Source organism: Hydra vulgaris, chromosome 15 (genome assembly GCF_038396675.1).
Source record: "Hydra vulgaris chromosome 15, alternate assembly HydraT2T_AEP".
Lineage (NCBI taxonomy): Eukaryota > Metazoa > Cnidaria > Hydrozoa > Anthoathecata > Hydridae > Hydra > Hydra vulgaris.
In genome coordinates, this window is record NC_088934.1 from 30,985,001 (window position 1) to 31,007,954 (window position 22,954).

At 28.5% G+C, this 22,954-nt stretch overlaps 1 protein-coding gene across 4 annotated transcripts in view; it reads left to right on the plus strand.

Annotated features, from left to right (window-relative positions):
* LOC136091274 (uncharacterized) overlaps positions 1 to 22,954 on the plus strand; it is a 182,726-nt gene that overhangs the window by 129,694 nt on the left and 30,078 nt on the right. For all 4 annotated transcript variants that reach the window (XM_065818612.1, XM_065818610.1, XM_065818613.1 and 1 more), the window contains exons 13-14: positions 14,510 to 14,635; positions 21,053 to 21,178. In XM_065818612.1, coding sequence (XP_065674684.1) covers positions 14,510 to 14,635; positions 21,053 to 21,178 — 252 coding nt within the window. The remainder of the gene's footprint in view (positions 1 to 14,509; positions 14,636 to 21,052; positions 21,179 to 22,954) is intronic.

A 22,954-nucleotide genomic window follows, 5' to 3' on the forward strand; every position in this document is an offset into this window, starting at 1 on the left:
GAGTACAAATACGTTTCAAACAAAAAAAAGTTGATTTACAATCAAACATGTGTATAACAAATTGTAAAAAATATGTAAACTTTGATCTTTTATATTGCAATTATGCGTCATATGACAAACCTAAAATAAAAATTGTAACAGATAAGTAGACATAAAAGAAAAACAAAGCAAAACAAAAAAAAAACAACTAGAATACAATTTACCTGCTTTTCGGTAGCCTGTTGTCATACTTAAACTGCTGTCATGATGCAACTTGGCGGTGTTGTTTTACGACCTTATTTCAAGTTGGCTTTTAGTAAACTTTAGTTAAATTTAAAAGACATAGCAATAGATTTAAAATATTTTAATTAAAAAGCAAAAAACAAATGCTTCAAAGAGCCAAACTAAAAACATTAAAGATAAAAAATCAAATAGATATAAATAAATTGCATTTATATAGCTACATAGTCTTGGCTTATAGTAAATTTTAAAAGCATTGTTTTCAATAAATTAAACTACCAATTAATTATTTTTAAAAATAGAATGTAGCATCATATTATGATGGTTGGGTAGTGAATCAATTTAACTATATTTAAGTTTAATTGGTGAAAAACAAATAAAATTTCAATTAAAAAAGACAAAAACAAACCAAATACAAACAATAGTATATGATAAAAAATTACAAATTAAAAAAAAAATTACAAAATTAAAAAAAGTAAAAAAAAGTCACCGAAGAAAAAACGGCAACAAAAAAGTTATAAATATCTTCACTGATAGAAGACATTTACAACCTTTTGGTTGCTGTTTTTTCTTTGGTGTCTTCCAGACCCCGGTATGGATGAGCCCTCCATTTGAAGGATGGCTCATCCATACCGCCATTACTTTGCCACTTATTGAAGGACCTCTCCGAGAGAGGCCCTGGGTGTTGGGAGCTATATCTTTGGTATTCCTCAAATGTTAATGACTCTAAAATTACAAATAGAAGGATATAATAAAATTTAAAAATATTTACAATTTTTTTAAATCAAAATATAAAGCATAACCTCACCATTTTCACAGGATGAAGAGGATGCTAAAAATAAATTAAAAAAAAGTAAATTAAAAAGAGAGAAACTTGTGAGAAATTTATTTTTAATAAAAATATGAGTAAAATGCAAACAGTTTAAAAATGTCATATCTATATTAAATAATTCTTTCACCTATTGCACATATTTCTCCGTAAAAAATATCTAAAATTTAAAACACAGCCCTACCAGTTATGCTTCTACCAGACACTTAAGACAAAATATACCTCAGAATAATTGATAGAATTATATTTACATATAAATAAATATATAACTATAATTTTTTTACCTATTCCCCTCATTTCTTCCATGAAGTTGTCTAAAGTAAGAAAAAAGATAACTGAAGCTAAAACTAATAAAAACTAAACTAAAATTAACTATAAACTAAACCAAAAAACTAAAATAAACTTTAAATTTTAATATCTGTACCTCAGAAGACAAAGGTCGGTTATCCATTTTTTTGTGAAAATAAGTTATGTATGAGACCTTTTTAGTTTTTCAGTATCTACATAGGTATAAAGACTGTTTTCCTGCAACAATGTGAAACAAAATTTGGTCAATATAAAGGGTCTGGTGTCCCCACAATGTTCAAAAGAAAAACGTCTGTAGTTCAGAAATGACTTTCCCTTTTTTTTATTTGACTTTTTATTTTTGTCAAAATTATATTTCATGTGCCTCAAGACAATTTAAATAAAACATAAATTTAACCATCAAGAATAAAAAAGCCAATAAAGACTAATTATTTTACTATTTACTCTCTCCTGGACAATTTCTAAAATGTGACAACTGACTTGGACTACTGAGTGTACAGATTTAAATGCTTTATTTAACTATACTAATCACATAATTTATACTTAGTTTTTTTTCCAATTCTCTTAAAAGAAAAAAGAAAATAAAGCTTAAGTACTTGAAGTTTTAAAATTCCAGTTACAGTACAAATAAGCAAATTTCTATTAACAATTATCTAATAGCAAAAACACTGACTTATTTCAGTCTTCAATTTTTTCAGTCTTACATTTTTTTATCTACATTTATCTATAATAAAATATGAATTAATGAGTTACCATTATTTAAAGTTGATCCAGAAGCAACTAAAATAAATTATCAAATAAAAAGTTTATTTATATAATCTTGACTATAATGTTGAAATAAGCAATATTTATTGCTTGAAAAGTTAAGTAACAAATTTAATTCAAGTATATTAAAATAAATGTACAAAGTTACCTGTTGTGGCTGGTGCAAGTGAAGTTATAACTAAATAAAAAAATATTAAATAAAAAAGCTATTTTATCTACCTTATCTATTTTATCCTGATGATTATGTTTAAATAAATGATATTTATTGATTCTTTTTAAAATAAATTAAAAGACATTACTATTTGCTGTAAAATAAAATAAAATAAATTACTGACTGATGAGCACCAACTGATGATGCTACCACACCTAAATGACAAAATTTATTAAAATATTTAAAATATATTCAATGTTTTAAAAGAATATTCAAAAGAAGTTTTTAAATCTACAAAATCTAAGTCCTTACTGAGTTCTACCTGTCTGTCTAAAAATAAAAATTGAGATAAAGTTATATACAATAAAATTGCTAATGCTACATTTGTACTCAAATAAAATCTAAATGATAAAACTTACTTAAGTCGCTGTCAGCTAGCTTGTCTAAAAAAAATTTGTATTCTTAATAATCCTAATCTGTAATCTATAAATAAACTTACTAATATAAACGATAAATAAACTTGAACTAATATAAACTATAAATAAACTACTATATACTGTATAAACTAATATAAACTATAAATAAACTAATATAACATGTTACTAATATAAACTATAAGTAAGCTACTATACACAATATACTTACTAAAAAGGCCTTCAGCTCCTTTTAACTGCTCTAAAAAATGAAAAATACTTGCTTAAATTGATCTAAAAAGACTGAAGACAAAACTGAAACACTTTACTAAAAAAGAAACATCGTAAAAAAAAAAAAATTTCAACAGTCATTTTAGTTTTAACTTCTTCTAAAAAAAACAGTTAAATAAAAGCAACGAACAACAAACAAATTTTAGTTTTTAAACAATGAACAACATTAGTTCCACTTGAAACTAAAAATTTATCAGCTCTAATCGGCTGGAAGGCCTTGCTTGAAAGACCGCGTGGAGTAAAGAAGCGGTTTTAGAAAAGCCTAGAAAGTTCTTTATTAAAAAAGAAAGTGAAACGACACTAACACTATTAAGTTACAGTATTCATATTTAGAAGATTAGATAAATTACAGTATTCATGTTTAGAAAGTATTAAAAAAACTATTTTACCAGACATTTTATTTCTAACTTCTAAAAAATGAAAACAGGCTATAAAAATTAGAAAAATAAAAACAACCAACAACAAACAAACGATTATTTAAATTTTTTATTTTAAACAATGAACAACATCAATTCTTTTTGAAAATAATAATATATCAGCTCTAATTTGCTTGCTGACCTTACTTGAAAGACCGCATGGAATATATTCAAAAGTCTAAAAACTACTTAAAAACTAAGAAATGGTGTATTTTACAGAATACAGAACTGTCATTAACAACACAAACATTAGGCGTAACTATGCGCACTATTTATTAGCGTATTAATATTTAGATGTTTATAAGCGTTATAAAAATAATAGTAAATATAGATAATATTTATAAATTATTTAAATTAATGGAGGCAATTTTAATTTATCTTAAGAACAACCAAGTATAAATGAAATGCTATAACTGCAATATACACAGATTTTAGAATAATCTTCTCTGGAAAAAAAAAAAAGCGGTTAATAAAGTGTATAATGTTAAATACTAGTTTCAACATGCGGTACTCCCACACTTCATTTATAGTAAATAAAAAAGTTGTTCATTATTTGAAAATTCGTGGGATTTTAAATTTAGGTTTATGTGCAAAGTTTTTAAACTATTCAAATATTTAATTATTATACATTGTTGTAGTGAGCTTTAAATCAGTATGACAATGGTGAAAATTTCATAAAAATTGAACGATTCTACTAAAAGTTATGCCCATTTAAGCGAAAAAAATTCATTATAAAGAACGCCTAATAAAACTGCAACCAACTTAAAAAATTAGCGTTCGGCTAACGATAGTTTTATAAAAGACCTTCATTGTTTAGTTTTTAGCGCATTACTATGCCTCGGTTATTTTTTTATTGAGCTTATAACAGAAAAAAATTAATTATTTCTAATTAAAAAAAAATAATTTTATTAACGAATTAAAAAAAATATAAATAATAATAAGATTATTAAATTTTTATAAGATTAAAAATTTTATTCTTAATTTTATTTATTTTATAACTTTTTTTTAAAGACAATACTTATTGTATTACATTTTATTTTCATATATAGGCTTATATATTGAAAGGCGTAGTCCATTTGTTGCGTTATTATATATGTACATAGCCTTCAAAAGGGTAAACAGTGAATTGAAAGAAAATAATAACCTCTTTAATTATATCTATTTTTTGCAAGCGAAAAATATGGCTTGTGGAAAATGTCGGAAAAGGATGTGATTTGTGTAATAGCAATAGTTTTGGGGAAAATTAGGCCTGTTTCCCCCACCGTACCATTGTTATTACTCAAGCCACACAATTTTTCCACTTAAGCCATGATAGATACTGAAAAAGACTATAATAAAAATTGTTTAATTGCTTCGACAATTAGTGATAACATTTCATGTTAGTATTTAGAGAGATGAAGATATGTATTTTAAAAAAATGCTTCAGAATATCCTATGTATATCACCTCGAATAATATTGAATAATATGCCCACCCCAATAAATAAAACATTTGTTTTAAAATATTTGTTATAATATTTAAACTAAATTAATTGTTTTCCATATGCTTATTAATGTTTTTAACAGAATTGTGGCTATAAAAATGGCCTAGTTTTGAAGCAAATCTAGTTATGACATCCAAAGATAGAGAAAGTCGATCCTTCGAGAATATCTAAAAAAAAATATAGATTTTTAAATAAATATATAGATCACAATAGCACAACCATTATTAATAGAGAAGGCATATGTCCTGAAAAATAACTTAATATTTAGTATGTTATAAATATGTTATTACTGCATAATTTAATCTATAAGTATAAATTAACTTCTTTCTTGACTTGTAAAAGATCCATAGAAGCAATAGTCTATTTTTCAGTTTTCATGCTGTGAGTTAAAACCTAGCAATGATAGATAAAATACATCAAATATTTAAAATAATTACTTAAAAAACCCATCAAAATTAGGGGAAAAAAGGTTTTTGTTTTAGGTTAAAAATAAATTATAATATTTTAACTTCTGATGCATAACACATTGTGCCATTAAAACAGAAATATAAATGTAGCCTAACGAATTCTTTGATTTGTTGCCTGAAAAAGAAAATATATGATGTATACAAATAATTATCAAAAAAACTGATTTCTATACTGATTGATTTAAACTTAACACTAGCATTTTGGTGTCTATGCATGCAAAAGGTCATCTTTCTAAGTTGAGACAAAATATTAAAAGCCAGGTGATTGGCTCAAAGCCAATAGTAAACAAGCTTTGGATTACCATAGCATGTTGCAACCAAATCAACCCTGGTTGTTGGATGTCAGTAACTACCCAACTACCTAAAATAAGATCTGATACATAAAAAAATCAATGTAAGAATTATAAATTTTTTCATAATCTTATCAACAACAACAAAAGTAAGAGGGTGAGGGGGCCTAATATACACATTAGGCATTGAAAAAATATTGCTAACTAAGACACTACCTAATATCTGTAAACGAAAAATATAAATGCAAGTATATAAACAATATTATGATTTACAATAACACATACATTATTATAATCAATTTGCACATTTTTTTAAGATATTACCATATTACCACTAATGATGTCTGCATATAGTTGGTATTTGCTCATTTCATACTCAACAGCATCATCACCCTCATTCTCATATTCTCATTTGGTTTCCAATAAGAAACTATGTATACACTACTGCTCTTCCTTTTAATTCTAAGAAGTCTGCCATAATATACATCTTGGCTGTTAGTGGCATTATCAAACCACAAGTGGCAAATACATCTTCCAATAGCAGCTCCAATAAGAATTTCAATATTAGAAGCCTCATTATTTTCTAGGTCAGGAAATATTTTCTTTTATGTAATTAGGCATACAAAGTTTTTTTTTTCTTTTGAATTTTGTAGGCCATACGCTTTATAAGTTTTGACACCATTTCTTTATGACATTTTGCATTAGCAAATGAAGTTTTTCTGGCATTAGAAATAGCCCATAATATTAATTTGTTTTGAATATCAGTAGGCTTTGTGGAGAGTAGAGCAGTTGTTTTATTTTTACAAGCACAAAGTTTTGAAGAAAGAAAGCAAAGTGTGGCATTTAGAGCCTTTTGCTTTGCAGCACTAAACATACTCTGAGTTCATTAAAACTTATGTTGAACTGCCACATGTACTGCCTGTCAATGACACTAACAACAGCTTTCAGACATTCAGCTAACGTTTTAATCATTTTATCAGTTACTGGGCAAAAGCTGATTATTGAATCAAAAACAGGATCTGTAACAATATTTCCAAAAAAATCAGTTTTTTGTTTAGTTAGATTTAGAGGATCCTTGCTGCTTTCAATAAGTCTTCCGAACATTTTTGACTACCTGGATGCCAGATATGTAGTCAAGTCCCTGACTGTTGTGATATAAAATTATTTTAGATTTATATATCATAATTCACAAAATTAAGTTGTGTTAAAGTAAAAAGTGAAATTAAGATTATAGATCACCTTTTGCATCCTTATAGCAAAGTTTGTTCAGCTGTAAAACAATGTTTGCTGCAATGCAGTCTCTTTCAAAAAGTTTTCCTTTAGAGGTCTCTAATACTTTGAGTGAAGACTTGCACGAACTGGTCATTGTGTCCAAGGGTGAAGGGGTCAAGGTGTCAGTTTAGTTTTTTTAATGATTTCTGCCAAACAAGATTTAACTTAGTAACTGTTGCATGGTTTGTTGCTACACTGTCACTCATCGTGTTAGTTATGCTTCCAATAATAGTACTTTGCACATCAGTGAAATGTAGCTGGTAGAAGTCACTATATAACTTGGCAAGATTATCAACAAGTTTTGTAATGTGACTCTGATAGTCGTAAGCTGTATCTCCAGGAAGTTGATTAATAGCTACAACCATGCATACAAATGCTGTTGTTAAGTGCATAACATTTACATGAACACCTCTTGTGTTGTTGCATCAAAACCAAATGTCAGCTCTCAGCAGTTAGTAAGTCTGAAAGTACACCTAGCTCATGCATCATTTGTTTCAAAGTTGTGCAATGCGGAATGTGACTAAATCAATAGCCAGTGTATTCTCCAATTTTATTGTGCAGAGTTGGAACACTATGTGTAGGAACTTGGCACACAAGCATGTCATATATAAGTGCTTTAATATCTGCTGAGTAGCATTTTTCATTTTTGGTGTTGTGTGTTATTTATTGCATTTGCTCCACTTTCTCCTCTACAATCAGTATGTCATTTGGCAGTAATAGAATTTCAGTGTTTTTGTCAGCAAGTTGTTGGCTTAATATAGCCTTTTGATACGATAAGTTGCTTTGGGTTATAAATAAATTATATAAATAACAGATATAAATAAATTGCTTAGAATCCCTTGAAAAATTATGTGCATAGAATTTCGATCTATTTACTAGTTAAAAATACTATTAATTTTAATTAACTAGTAATTAAAATTACTAGTTAATTAAAAAGTTTATTGACTATTTCAACAGTTCTTTTAAATGGTTCATTGTTGGTTATGAATATATTTAATATATGTCCATTTCTACATTCAATATTTAAATGAGTTGGCATTGTAAAGTTACAAGCTAAATAATTTTTGGCTTCACCATAAAATTGATGATTCTTTTTAGGTCCCATAATGCTCTAAAAAAAAGTTTTGATAATCATAATAATTATTTTTTTGAATCAGCTTTAATCATTATTACACTTTTTTTTAAAAAAAAAGCTATATTACATGCAACAGAAAAAAAAATCACTTGAATCTTAAATAAAATATAAATAAATAAATATATAGCATAGTTTTTTTGTGTAAAATTACGTTTTGAATACTTTAAAAAAATCACCAATATTTTTAATAAAGTTTCATTTTTCTAAAAAAGCAACTTTTTAATGAATAAAAAAGTTCAAATATACAAAATGCTCATAATCGTGAAAAGTCCTCCCCCTCCCCCCCCCCCTCCCCCACTTCTACAACAGAAGAATATTTGGTACCTTTACTGCATGCAAAAATAGACTATGAGCTTGTCATTATTTTTTAATGTAATTTGGCAGGTACATAGAAAATAGGTATATAAAATTGACTAAAAAGTTAGAAAAAAACCCATCATGTCTTTAATGTCAATTCACTTCCGGAACAAGAACAAAGTTTTCAATAGCAATTAATTTACTAAAAGCTTTAGTAACTGCAAGAAAAAAACAAATTGCAATAAACTTACAACACACTACTTTTAAAATATTATCCAAGTCAATATAAGTTAGAAAAAAACCCATCATGTTTTCAATGTCAATTCACTTCCAGAACAAGAACAAAGTTTTCAATAGCAATGAAATTACTAAAAGCTTTAGTAACTGCAAGAAAAAAACCAATTGCAATAAATTTACAACACTCTACTTTTAAAATATTATCTATGTCAACATAAAATTCTAAAAAAAAAAAGACAAAAATCCAACTTACGGCACCAACTTCGAGCACGCGTTGAAAAAATGATCACAGATTTTATCTTTAAAATCAGTGCCATAAATCGCAGATACGCACATATCTATAAGTTTTTTAAATGTATGCAGTTCAACAAGTTATTTTTGTTGATTGTGGTTTGCAATTTTATTATTATATTATTATATACTTTACAAAAAAATCTATATTTACAACACGGAGAGATTTTACAATGAGCTTCTTTGAAAAAAGTGGTTTTTGAAGTATATAATGCTCAATATTAGTTTCAATTTGCAGTACTCCCACACTTCTATTAAATAAATGCAAGACATAACACAGGTTTATATTTTTTATTATTTGAAAATTAGTGGATTTTTTAAAATCACGTTATCTTAATTGATTTAATTGATACACGCTATTTTAGTTGATTGCGGGGTGATTTTATGGTAACTTTTAAAAGTAATTTAAGCATATAAATAATCAGGAAAATAAACTTTAAAATATAAACAAGCTGAATATAAAAAATATTGATAACTTATTATTACTGATAATCTTTTTTATCAAAATATTTTAGTATCTAATCAAGGGACTAACAAAGAGGTATTTATTATATTATTACATTATGTTAATTTTGAATTTTATGTATTTGTTCGAAATTTTATGAAATGTGATTAGGTGGTTTGCAGAAACAATTATAAAATTACAATATTTATAGATATTGATATTGTTTTGGTATTTTTATACTTATTTAATGAAATTGTACATATTTCATTCCAGATAAATATGAAAAAACAGAAATGCGGATGGGAAAAGAAAAAGGATCAAATCAATTACAGATGCGCTTTCTAACCACAGTAATCTAGTTGACTTTTCAACTGTAACACTGTTGGGCAATATTGGTACTCCATATATTTCTAATTCCATGAAGCCAATAGAAAGATTTGACAATATAGATGCTATAAGTACACTTTGGAAAAGGCCATCAACCGGCCAAGAGGTAAGTTTTATAACTAGTACCCATCCTATTCACGAAGCTCTATTAAAAACACAGTATCAAGATTTTATAAGTGCAAAATTGACAATGAACCAGGTGAAACCAAATGAAACAGGTACTGTTTGTACCTGGGTTAGCTGTGACAAGAAGCAAGAGATATTTTTTTGCAGTGTATGTATATGCTTTAATGGTGATGCTAACAACATGTATGTGACTGGATGTCCACTAGACTCATCTGGAAGATCGCATCATCTTTACAACATTTACAGACATGAAGTATCAGTATTGCACTCTGCAGCTCTTGACGCATTCTTTGGCACTAAAGCAGGAAAATCCACTCGTCACCTTTTAGACCAATGCATTAAAACGGCTGTTGATCAAAACTGTTGTGTTCTTAAAAGCATTATAAAAGCCTTTCAAACTCTAGTTATTCAAGGCCTACCATGGCCCAGGCATCGAAACGAAAATGCTATTACAATTTTGCAACCTTATCTGCGTTATTCGTTAAAGCGAATTATCAGCCTAACAAATAAAAATGGCAATTTCAGTATTTAAGCTGATTCGACAACAGATACTGCTCTTTGCAATCAGATGTGTTTTGTCGTTTGTACAATTCAAAAACAATACCAAGACACAACTGATGGACAAGTTTCATATGTTCTGCTTCATAATCTCATTGAAGAGAGGTTAATTGATGTATGATTACTATCGCATTGAAAAGCCATACTAATCATGCATCAATTAACAAAACAAATATTGACTGGAAAGCAAATTGCATTGCACATTGTTTTGATGGTGCATCAGTGATGACAAAGCTTGTTGACCATTTTTGTAAAGTTACTTAAAATGTAAATCAGCACATATGGTGTCATTCTTATCGTCCAAACCTTGCTGTTATTGATCATTGCAGCCTAGGAGACCATCTTTCTGTTCAGCAGCTGTTCTCTCTGCTTCAAAATTTGTTTAACTTTGTAAACCCAGGTTATAAAAGATGCGCAGTATTTGTGAAGACAGTAAACGGTAGCAAACATAACCATGGTGGAAGTAAAAAACTGGTTAAGTTCTTGATACATGAGTGACATGGTAGATGTAAGGCTATAACTAGTTTGATAGGTTGATATAATGGTGAGGATGCAGAGAAGCAAGTTGATGATGGACTAATTGTTCAATTGATTGCTACTTTGGGCGTAATTGCTGGTGACTCTGATTTCAAAGCAGAAACACGAGGAACTGCCTTTGTATTACTTCAACAAGTTCTACGCAAAGAGACCATAGTTTTAGCTTTAATATGCTCCCCGATGATGTCTTATGTTGATCAGTTAATGGCGATAATGCAGTTTTGTGATAGTGACTATTCCAGCGTCAATCAGTTGATCTCTGCAACACTGTCGAAATTGGAAGATACAGGGAAAAATTTTGAACTTTTTTATATGCTGAATCATATTGCATGGTAAAAATACATTGCTCGTTGCCGTTTTTTTTTATTTTATTTTATCAAAATTAATTTTAAGTTATTTTAAATGTGCATATATCATTATAAATTTACAAATATTTAACTAAGTTTTACCTTTTTATAAGCATGTTTTATTTTAAATACTTTACAATGTTATAAAAAATATACATGCTAACTATTATGTTTATAGTTATTTCAAAGAAATATATACAGAATCATGACGTTAGATCGTCATAATTCAGAGATGCAAAATAGTCTGGAACGTCTAATGCTAGCCTATGGGAATGGTGGTGAAAGTGTCCGTATAAAACAGCTATATGCATTCCCAAGATCAGCATTTGAAGGAATATGTTCTGTAATTTACAGATGCATGACAGATTCAGCGATGAAGGATGTGAAGATTTAAATATATTGTTTTCAATAGTATGCCCAAAAATGCTACTTAATAAAACTGACCAAGAAATTGATGCACACTATTTCAACACACATATTTCAAAATTTACCTTCGTTGAACAGGATTGATTGTGTCACTTTTGCCCAAGAATTAAAAATACTTCGTGTTGTATTATATTTGATAGATCTTGGCTTACGTCGAATTGCTTCTATGAATGACAACAATGAAAATGAATATAGCGAAACTGAAGCCTCAGATAGTGAATATGATGAAGTAACAGAATGACTATTACCAAACAGGAGCTCATAGAGAAAAAAGTCATCTTGTACACAGATGCCTTATTTGCATGTATAGGTAAGTTGTTTCATTTTTATGATGTCTTTAATTGTTTATTTAATTTTTTACTTAATGATTATTGTATTTGCACTCTTCAGGTATATTCTACAGTGGAGGGCATTAGGTGGTTCTTTAGCAATAAAGAATATGCTCCTTATATACCATCACATTTTAACTCTTATTGTTGATATTGATGAGTGTGAGAGAGTGTTTTCCGAGCTAAAACATGTAAAAAATTGGTTGAGAACCAAATTGACTCTGCAATGCAGACATACTAGAGGAAATCCCGCTAGATGAGATTATAAATACATTTCCAGCAGGAAGTCTTGAACGATCGTGCCTTCTACTTGGATAGTTTTTATATTTTCATGTGTACAGTATATGTAAATGTCAATATAAATTTTATAATAAAATATTTCTTCATTCTTTTTCAACTTGCTTACGGCACAATGTTGAGTTATTGTTTTATTCACTTCGCTGTTCTTTAAGAATCCCTGAAATAAACGAATGAATCCGGAATACTTTCAAATAGAAATAAAATGTGGCGTTAAACTATATTCTTAAATATAAAAATATGTTTAACTACTTTTAAAATAGGAATAGTACATACAATAAGTGCAATTATATATAAACACACACAAATTATTTAGACTTCAAAACATTACAAAAATACAAAATAAAACTTCTCTTTTAATTTTTGTTTATGAAAACACAATTATTCATAATAATTTAATTAAAATTTTATCAACATGACTGTTTCTCCAAAATTATTTAAAATTGAGTACAACTGTTTCTCATTATAACTATTGACTAACTCAAAGTATTTTATCTATATTATGACTGGTATATTAAGCCATTTAAGTGGCTTATCAAACTATTATTTTACCAATATCTACTTCGTTTTAAGGCCAAAGTTACAATTTGTAGCATTTTATTATACAAAATACTAATATACTAGCGCTTGAAGTTAAACACTTTGAATCAACAATTTTGCTAAAGAATTTAACTTGTGGAATAAAAAAAATAAAACAAGGAAAAATTATTTGTTAATCATTTTTAAAATGTAGTAAGAGCAAAAAAAATTTAAAAGAGGCCCTTCTAGGATAAATATTGATAGGCCCATACGAGATTCCTCCATAGCCTCTAGGGCCAGCACGCCACTGTTAAACATAACACAGAGTTTCATACAAATTAGTGATCATTAGTGATCTCCCTCATCCCCCATAGAAGGCAACTTTTTCTAACTTTATCTATTTATCTATTTCTAGATCTACCACCTGCATAAGATTTTATGAATCTTAAAAGCATAACAAGATAATATTTTATAGACAGATTTTAAATTATAAAGTTATAAGATTTTTATACACATTTGACACAAACAAATATCAATAAATTAATAGCACTTAATTACTTAATTAATTAAATTAATCTATGGTTCATAAAACATAATTAAATTCATTTATAATGACATGTTTCATAAGTTTTTTCTCTGAAAGTTAACATTCGGCAAGTTATTGTTGCAAAAGAATTTATTTCGACATAAACTTTTATTTTTTATCATTGTTTCAAAAAGTAATTTTTTGTATTGTTAATATTTTGTGATTCTGAAAATATCTTTTAATTACTAACATTTTGGTACATGAAAATGTTTAGTTTTTACATTTTTATCCATTTAGCAAACATATTTTGACAATGGACTTTAAAACTCTGATTAGCAAAAGCGCTTGTTTTGCGAATGCAACATCTGAAAGTGCTAATTTCTATTTTGCAAAAAAGCTTTATTTTAAAATTCAACTTGGGAAATGCTGTATTTCAGAATGAGAACTTGGGAAATTAACATCGGCAATTTTAAATATATTTTTTATTTTGGTACAAAAAAAGGAAAGTTCTTGTTATCAATGTCCTTTCAAAAGAACTTTTTTTTTCCTGAGTTTTAAAAAACCTTACGCTTAACAACTCTATTTTAAATAGAATATTTTTGTGCAACTGTTTAAAATAGAAGATTAAAGTAATCACTGTTTGTAAGAGTATTATAAACAAATTGAATAATATTTTTCAAAGTGCAACATTTAGATAACATAATTTGCTTTAATGTGAGTTATTTTAAAACCAGATTAATTGTATAAGTATAAGTATAATGCAAAAATAGTAGCATTTACATAAAGTTGTAAAATTATACATGTTTGTATATAATGCAACCCAACCTATTACAAAATAATGTTTTACAAAATGTTTATAGTTTGTGTTCATCGCTATGGTAAGCTTCAAATTTAAAATTTTGTATATTAGAATAGTAATAAAGAAAGTTTTGAATTGATTGCTTTTACATGAAATGGGCCGAAACTTTTGATCACAAAGTATTTTTTTCAAAACTTGGTCATCATTTGACTTATGCATGAACATATAAATAATGTTTGTTCCAAGTTTAAACAATTGATATTGTAACACACAGCACCTATATTTATGTTGCTTTTATAGTTAATGTTATTTGACTAACATTTTTTTTATGTCTCTTTACAATTGTTATCAGATATTGATGAATGTGCAAGCATGACTAATTATTGCAACTTGACAAACAGTGATTGTGTGAACACCAATGGAAGTTACAATTGTACTTGCAAGTCTGGGTGGCAATTGGACAACAACAGCTGTGTTGGTCAGTTTTGTGTAATGTTTGTTTATTTTTTTTAAGCCTATTTTTTTCATGGTTAGCCCCTATGACCATATTATTTACTAGGTGTTTACAATAGTTAATATTAGTCTCTAGGCCCGCATTATTATGTATTTAAATTTCTGTTGTATTAACTGTACGAAATACATGACAATAGAAAAACTGTAGTTTTCTTTTTTCATGTATTTTAGTTTCAAGTTTCACAAATATAAGTTTATATTAGTTTAGAAAACTGATCTTATTATATGAACTTCCATTAAAATCTATTCTGAAATATTTATTTTAAGACTTTTTTTTTGTGCACGAATTTACAAATATTTAAATGTACACATTTAAATGTTTGTAAATTCATGTTTTGACGAATCTTTTTTTATAAGTATGTTGTGTTTTCTGCATAATGCATCGTATACCAAGACTTTCTCATATCAGTATATAGCTTTTTAAACAGTTTTCTATTTATGGGAATAATGTGACACCTAATATTCCATATGTAAAAACATTTTTGTTGTATTTTTATGTTTGCAATAGTTTGCTAAAAGTACAAATGTATAACAACAGTTTTTGTGTATCCAAGACAAGTTTGGTGTGTCAAACCTTGTGCTATTTTTATGTGCATACTGGTTTAAAATTTTTAATAATAAGTTTGGTACTCAAAGGTTGGGAAAAAAAATATGCTAAGTTTTTTTCCACTATAATTTTACTTCTCTTAGAGTGGAATTAATAATTCTTTAATAATATTTTATTTTACTTTTTTGAAAGTAAACATTTTTAAATTTATACTTTTAATAACTTTTCTAAATAGCATAAAATATGAATTTAAATTATTTAAAAAAATGTTTTATTTTTTCGACTTCAATTATTGAATATAGCACTTTTTAAAAAAAAAAAAGACTCAAATTGTAAATATTGCATATATATATAAAAGATTTTTTAATAATATGGCTAAATGAATAAATGTGTAGTTTTTCAGTAATTTCCTAATAAACTTCTGTCTTAAATTTCCTTTTTTTGAGTTTAGCTTCTCTCTGATGGCAGAAGACAATTGCAATTCAGATTTTTGAGAATGTATTATCAATTGTTATAATAAAGCCGTCAAGCAAGAAGAAGTTACTACCAATTTTACATTTTATTTGTATAATGTGATGTTGTTAAAAAAAAATCTATAAATCAAACAATTTGATTTATAGATTTTTTTTTAACAATTTCACTTCCAACAAGGCTGCAAGCAACTACTTTTAGAGTTGGAAGTTACTGGAAGAGAAAAGATAAAGATTGACAGACGACTGACAATATTGCAAATTATATGAATCAGGAGATCAAGATAAAGGAAGCGAATTCCAAAGAAAATAAGTTCTAGGAAAAAAACGTGGCGAATAAGAACTTTTAGAGCACTTAGGAACAGTCACAGTAAAAGAATGAGGCTTAATAAAATGACGAGTAACATGAGAATGATTTTTAGTAGATGCCACAAGATATGCTGACTCTTTAGACCTTGCCCAATATAGTATTTATAGAAAAGAGAAGAAGAGGCAACATTACGATGATGTGACAAAGGTTGGAGGTTGACTGCAAGAGCAGGTCCAACTTTGTTAATAGTCTATTTTTGCACCTTGTCTAAGAATGAAAAGGCATCATTGGATGATCCACACCAGAAGTGGCAACAGTATTCGATACAAGAATGGATTTGAGATTTATAGAGATAAAAAATAGCATCCAGAGTAAAAAAGTGGCAAGTATGTAAGTAAGTATGGTAAAGAGATGCATCCTTAGTAGATGTTAACTTTGATATGGTTTCCAAGAAAGATCAAAAGTAGTAGTTAATCTTAGAAGATTAAGGGTAGATGGCTCATCAAGTACATTACAATTCATAAATAAAAGAAGATCTAGATTGTTGCGATAGTGATTTGCTGAAAAAAGTTGAGTTTTATCTGAATTTTAATACACCAGCCACTGTAAGTCTCATGCCATAGCAGAAATGAGATCCTTTTCAAGCTCAAGTGCCCCTTTCAAGCAAATTTCTCTTTGAAGCAAATTTCCCTTTCAAACTATTAGAGAGTTTTGGCTTCTTATCAAGACAATTAATAAATGGTAATACCATCAGCGAGTAATGCTACCTTATATTTGAGAATATCTGAAAAATCATTAATGTAAATTAAAAAAAGTATAGGGCCAAGAATAGAACCTTGAGGAACCCTTGAAGTAATAGGTATGAAGATAAGTACTGTCCATGAAGGACAACTTTAATACTGCGATTTGTAAGGAAGGATTCAATAATCTTTAAAATGTTATCTGATGCATTGTAAGAAAAAAGCTTGAGTAGACCAGCATGCCAAACTTTATCAAAAGCTTTAGAAGTATCAAGAGCGATAACCTTAACTTTTCCACATCTATCTAATGCGAGATAAAACCTATAGCTTCTTACTGTTAGCAAATCAGCTGTCTAGAAAAATGATCAAATCCATATTGATGATCAAAATGTTATAAGATTCAAGATGAGAGGACAAGTGTTTGTTAATTAAACACTCAAAAACCTTGCTTATGATAGGAAGATGGCTAATGGAACAGTAGTTAGACAAGTCAGATTGCTTTCCAGAATTTTCGAAATTAGGGATAACAGATGCCGTTTTCCAGCAACAAGATTCTGATAAGCACTTGTTAAATAGTTTTGAAAGTATAGACTAAAACTGCAACTCAAACTAGAGTTTAAGCTGTAAATTATAACAGTAAGCTACGCTATTTTAAACTCTGCCAAATGAGAAAATTATAAGATAATTCATAAATATGACAGATATTATGTTAAAAAAACAATTACTAACCAATGTTGAAAAAAATACTATTTCATACTAATGCGAGCGTCCCTCCTCCTCCTTACCACAGAGCAGCACCATAGAGGAAAGAGAGTAAAAAGATTTTTTTTTTTCACGATTATTTTGCATTAACTTGAGCCCTGTATATACACTGTCCTTCTAAACATTAGCAACCAAATAAATATAAACAGTTTATAATTTTATTTTAACCTTTAATAACCTTAAGAGAAAAAAAGACTTTTTCACCCATATTTGTGTTGCTGCCATTAGTCAGGCCCGTAGGAACAAAAATTTTATAAGGGGGGGGGGGGGAAGGGCAATATCACTGGGTAGGTCAAAGTGTAGTACAGGTAGGTGCACCGTCTAAACCACACGAATGATGGCATACTCGTATTTTCTTATGAACAATTTATTTACAAATTTTCTTAATATTTTTTATTACTACTATTACAAATAACTCCTTCTAGAGGTCTGCTGGAAATTATTTATAATTGTTTACTATTTTTTACCATGTCAAAATGTCATTGCTTTTTCAATGGACACATCAAAAATCACATCAAGAAAAATGCAAATAAAACTTTTTCCAAACAAGTTTAAGCTTCAGGATTTGTTTTGCCGTAGTTTTATTATATTCTGTGTTGATTATATATGTGATTGCTTACTTTTTTATTTAGCATGTTATTCACTACAAAACTTACTTTCTTATTTAGCATGTTATTCACTACAAAACCCACATCATACACACCCCAAAAACCACATTAGTTTTTCTTTACTATCCAATAGTTATTCTTAAAATTGCATATAACTATTATTTATTCTTATTATACATATATAACTATACCACATTCAGCAGTTTTATTAGGTTTACTTTTATTTGCTTTAAATTACTGTCTAAGGAACTTATATATATATTTTATTTGCTATGCAGAAATAAAAAATGAAATTATTTTTAAAATGACAACAAACTTTTACTTTTTGTTTTGGAACAAGATCAATAAACCTAAGTAGTAAATCAGAAGCAGTTGCTGCAAGAAAGCACACAAATGCAAAAAATAAACAGTTGGCAGAAGCTGTAGCATGGTGCATAGATAAAAATGCAAGAGGACATTGTGCCCTGAAATCAAGACTTTACCCATTGATTAAAGATTGAGAGACAATAAATTGACGTTTGGATGGTAAAAAAGAAACAGGAAAAGAACCTCAATACTGCTCTATATTTTTAGAAAATGAAGAAAATTCAATTGTACAATTTGTGAAAAATAAAAATAGATCTTTGCAAGGTATCGGTAAAACACAACTGACTAAATTGATGTTAGATACATTGAAAATAAGCGATTACACAAACAAGAGATTAAAAGGAGGACGAAAATATCATCCATTGTCATCTGCAGCTATATTGGCATTAAAGAATCAACGGTATTTCTAAAATTTGCTTTTATTTTCAAAATCTTTAGTACTTGTTAAGCTAAATTGTATTTTTCACAAACTGTCAAAAATACTTTATATAAAAAAATTTATATTTATATATATTTATTCTTTTAGATTTGGTTGTTTATTTTGGCTAAGATTTCATGCAAAACATAACAATTTAACTGTCAAATGTCAAGGACAATTGTCAATCAGCAAAACTTTAAATTGTACAAAAAAAATGGCTCACAATCACTTAGGTTTTTTTTGTTATTGAAAACTGATGATGTCATTTTTCAAGACAATAAATCATTATCTAATCAGTTGTGTTAAAAATATGTGTTTCCTCTTTAATTCCTTTCTTTCTTTTTAAAGTTTAATTATTGCAAATAAATATAGCCAATTTAACTAATTATATTTTAGATGCACTTGCAGAGGAACTTATTGCTGCTGGAATTATGACAGAAGTCGAGCACATCGAGGAAGGTATTTGGAAAGGAAATATTGACACCACAAGAGTTTTTAATAATGATGAAGCTCCACAATCCATTCATTATGGTGTTGATGGAACTTCTTCTGGTTTGGTCTATGCAGCGAAAAGGGATCAATCCAAAAAAATGCAGAAAGAAAACAGAAAATGTGTTACCATCCATCACTTCGTGTCATTCTCAGGTTTGTTTTTATTTTAGTAATTGATATTTTCTTAAAATGATTGAATTTAGACCAATATTTTTTGATGTAAAACCAATTTTCTTATTTAAACTATATTTTTTAACAAATCTATTATTATCAAAACTTACTGGTTTAATTTAGTCTCACTATACATTTAACTACATTAAACATAAATTAATAAAACTGTTCTGTTTAGTAACTTTCTAAACTAACTTGAACTGAGATCATATTACTAAAAAAATTTCAACTTACAATTTCAGGAGAAGTCTGTATGTATAAAGAAATATTTGGCAATGTCGGTATAACAAGCATAATGGCACCTAATGAAGCAGCAGCTAAAGTAAAACATCTACTGGTCACCACTTCAGACCATGGCATATCAGATGGCCATACACTTTTGGCCACTTTTAAGGAATTTGAATTTAGAAAAGAAAAAGATGAAATGTTTACTGAGGCAAATTCTCTAAACAAAGAAGCTTTCATACTTATTCTAGCAAATATATGGAATAAATAGGCAACAAAACCCACTCTCTTAAAAGCTGCAAAGCAAGTTGGTGTAACCAATGAAGCCTTGAGCATTCATGCAGCAAGACAAGTTTGATAGAGCAGATAGTTGCATAGAGACTCCTGAATCAGTTTCATCCATGCAATCAACATTGACTTCCCCTGATTCATCATTTGTTGTCTCTCCTGATAGAAGAAGAGGATAATCATTGTATTGGAAAGAAAAGTTTGAAAGTGTTCAATCTTTGATTAACGAGCTGCACGAGAAGAGCATTGAGGAGATGCTAGGATTTATGACTATTAGAAAAGTTTAACCAAATCTATTTACCAGTTCAACATGAATAACTCAAGTTCATGTAAGCTAAAAACATTTTGAGTTTAGTTGCAAGCATTTATGAAAAGAAAGAACAAAAGGTTCAAACGCAATTGTAAAATGCAGAAAAAAAGAAGTAGTAAAGGAAATCTATTTTAAATGAAATGTACTGGAAACATTTGTAAAGTAGCAATGTTTAGGGAATGTCCAAAATGCCACAACATTTTAAAATCTCAGTGCAGCAAGTTAGCGTGTCGTGTTCAGGGCAACAAACCTGCAATGATTCTTCCTGCTGCAGCTTTGCAAAAAACAGGGACAAATCTAAGGAAAAGTTTATTCAATTCAAATAGTAATACATCAGAGAGGGATGAATAGTTTTGAAATGAAAAGAAATTATGTAAAACTAAAACATTCTTTGCAAATTTAATGTATGATTTTAAGTTAGTATGATTAAGTTATCATTAAACATTATTTTTGTTGTGGTTTTTGACTTTTAAGTTTATTTTTAAAATGCACCCCAAAAACCACATCACTATTAGGTTGAACTTGGCTCAAAAATGTAAAAAATTTTAAATATTTATTTAAAAAATTATGGGGGGGGGCAAATGCCCCTGCTGTCCCCTAGTTGCTACAGCCCTGCCATAAGTGACATATCTAAAATTAAAGTTTTTCATAATCTTGCTTTTTAATTGTTTTTAGATATCAATGAATGCAATGAGTTGGCTAAATTCTGCAACTGGACAAACAGTCATTGTGTGAATATTAATGGAAGTTACAATTGTACTTGCAAGTATGGGTGGAGCTTGGTTAACAACAGTTGTGTTGGTTAGTTTTTTCTAATGCTTTCAAGTTGTTTTTTTTTTTGCTCTATAGTTTTATCGCTAGGACCACATTATCAGGTAATTTCCATTATATTAACAGGCCTCGGCGGTAAGCGAGAGCTTTAGCACTCGCACTCGCCCACACTCCCCTAAAATGTTTAACCGGAGCAAATTACAGCTCTCACAAAAGTATTTTTTATTCTCTCAAAAGTATAATTATCATTGTAACTAAAATGAAAAATGTAAAGGCAAAAAACTTTAATTAATTGGATAATAAACAGGCACGGATTTTGCTAAAAAAATATTATATTTAAAGAATTTTTCACATTGCAATAAATGACGCTTGTTGTGGGTATATTATTGCTATATTAATGTTGCAAACATATGCTTGTAATAAGTATGAAACCAAATTTTGTATTTAATAAGCAATTTTTATATAAATAAACAGCTCTCGTAATAAGTAGTTTAGAGGAGCAGCTCGCATGGCTCGCCATGTTAGTTTTAGGACAGCTTTTCTCTGCTCTCATGTTCATTTACTCCCGCCAAAGCCTGAATTAACTGTAGTAAATACAGTTTAATATCTTGAAAAAATGATCATACGTAACATGTTTATTAATTTCTCTATATTTATTTTTAATTAAATTTTTTTTTACATTTCAACATGGTTTTTTAATTAAATTTTTAAAAAAATTTTATTTCACTCAAATGAAGTGCAGGGATTGACAGAAGTTTTTGAGTATTTGCCTTAGGCTTTTTTTGGTTTCAGAAAGTGCTTGTTTTGCTTATGCATGTTATTGTCTACGAACTGAAAAATTGTGTATAATTATATTATTTTAGCTTCGTATTCAAAACTATCTTTACAAAAAATAATGGATAAATTGATTTATATTAATTATTTTTTGTTCCAATAGGCTGGGTGAATAAAAAAAGCTTACATTCCATTCCTTTGCGGAATAAACAAAAACAAATGCTCACAGTAAAAGCAATCACTTATAAATGCGTAGATAAAGTTTTATTTTTCTCACAAAAATTGCTTCTACTTCGGAGTAAAAGAATAACACAACATTTTTAAAAGAAAAAGCATGCACAAAAAAATCTATTGGAAATCTAATTGAGTTGGTGTTTTTAGTGGTGTGCCTCAGGGTTCAGTTAAAGATTCCTTTTTGCTGTATACATTAATACTTTGCCAGATACAATCAAAACATTTAAAAGTTTTATCTTGATGATACTAAAGTTTTATCGATGGTCAATTCAGATTAGTGTATCAAACCCAGGATGGCCTAAAGCATTTGAATTTTTTTTGTTTTTAATTCAACTTCCCACGGCTGAGAAGGCCACTAAAGATGAGAAGGCTACTTAATTGCGGTTATAACCTTCTCTTAACTCTAAAACTCTGAAATAAGAACCTTGACGAGCAAGGTCGCTGCGTGGAGAAACAAGCTTAGCGCAGAACTACCAGGGACATGGTGGGGATCAAACACAGAAACTCTCGCTTATGAAGCAAGCGCTCTACCAGCACTACAGCACTACTGCTAAAGTACAACCAGTTGCTAGAATACAATATAAACAACTACATTAGATGCATTATGGCTCCACTATTAAAAATAATCCACTTTACATCAAACTTGAAAGTCCTGAGTCTGAACAAGATCTTGAAGTTATATAAATAGAAAAATCAAGTAGTTTTAGAGATGTTAATTAATTTCTTAAATTAATTAACATCTCTAAAATTAACATTTACGTAACATTCGCTCACTTCTTGAATTTGCAGTTCAACTTC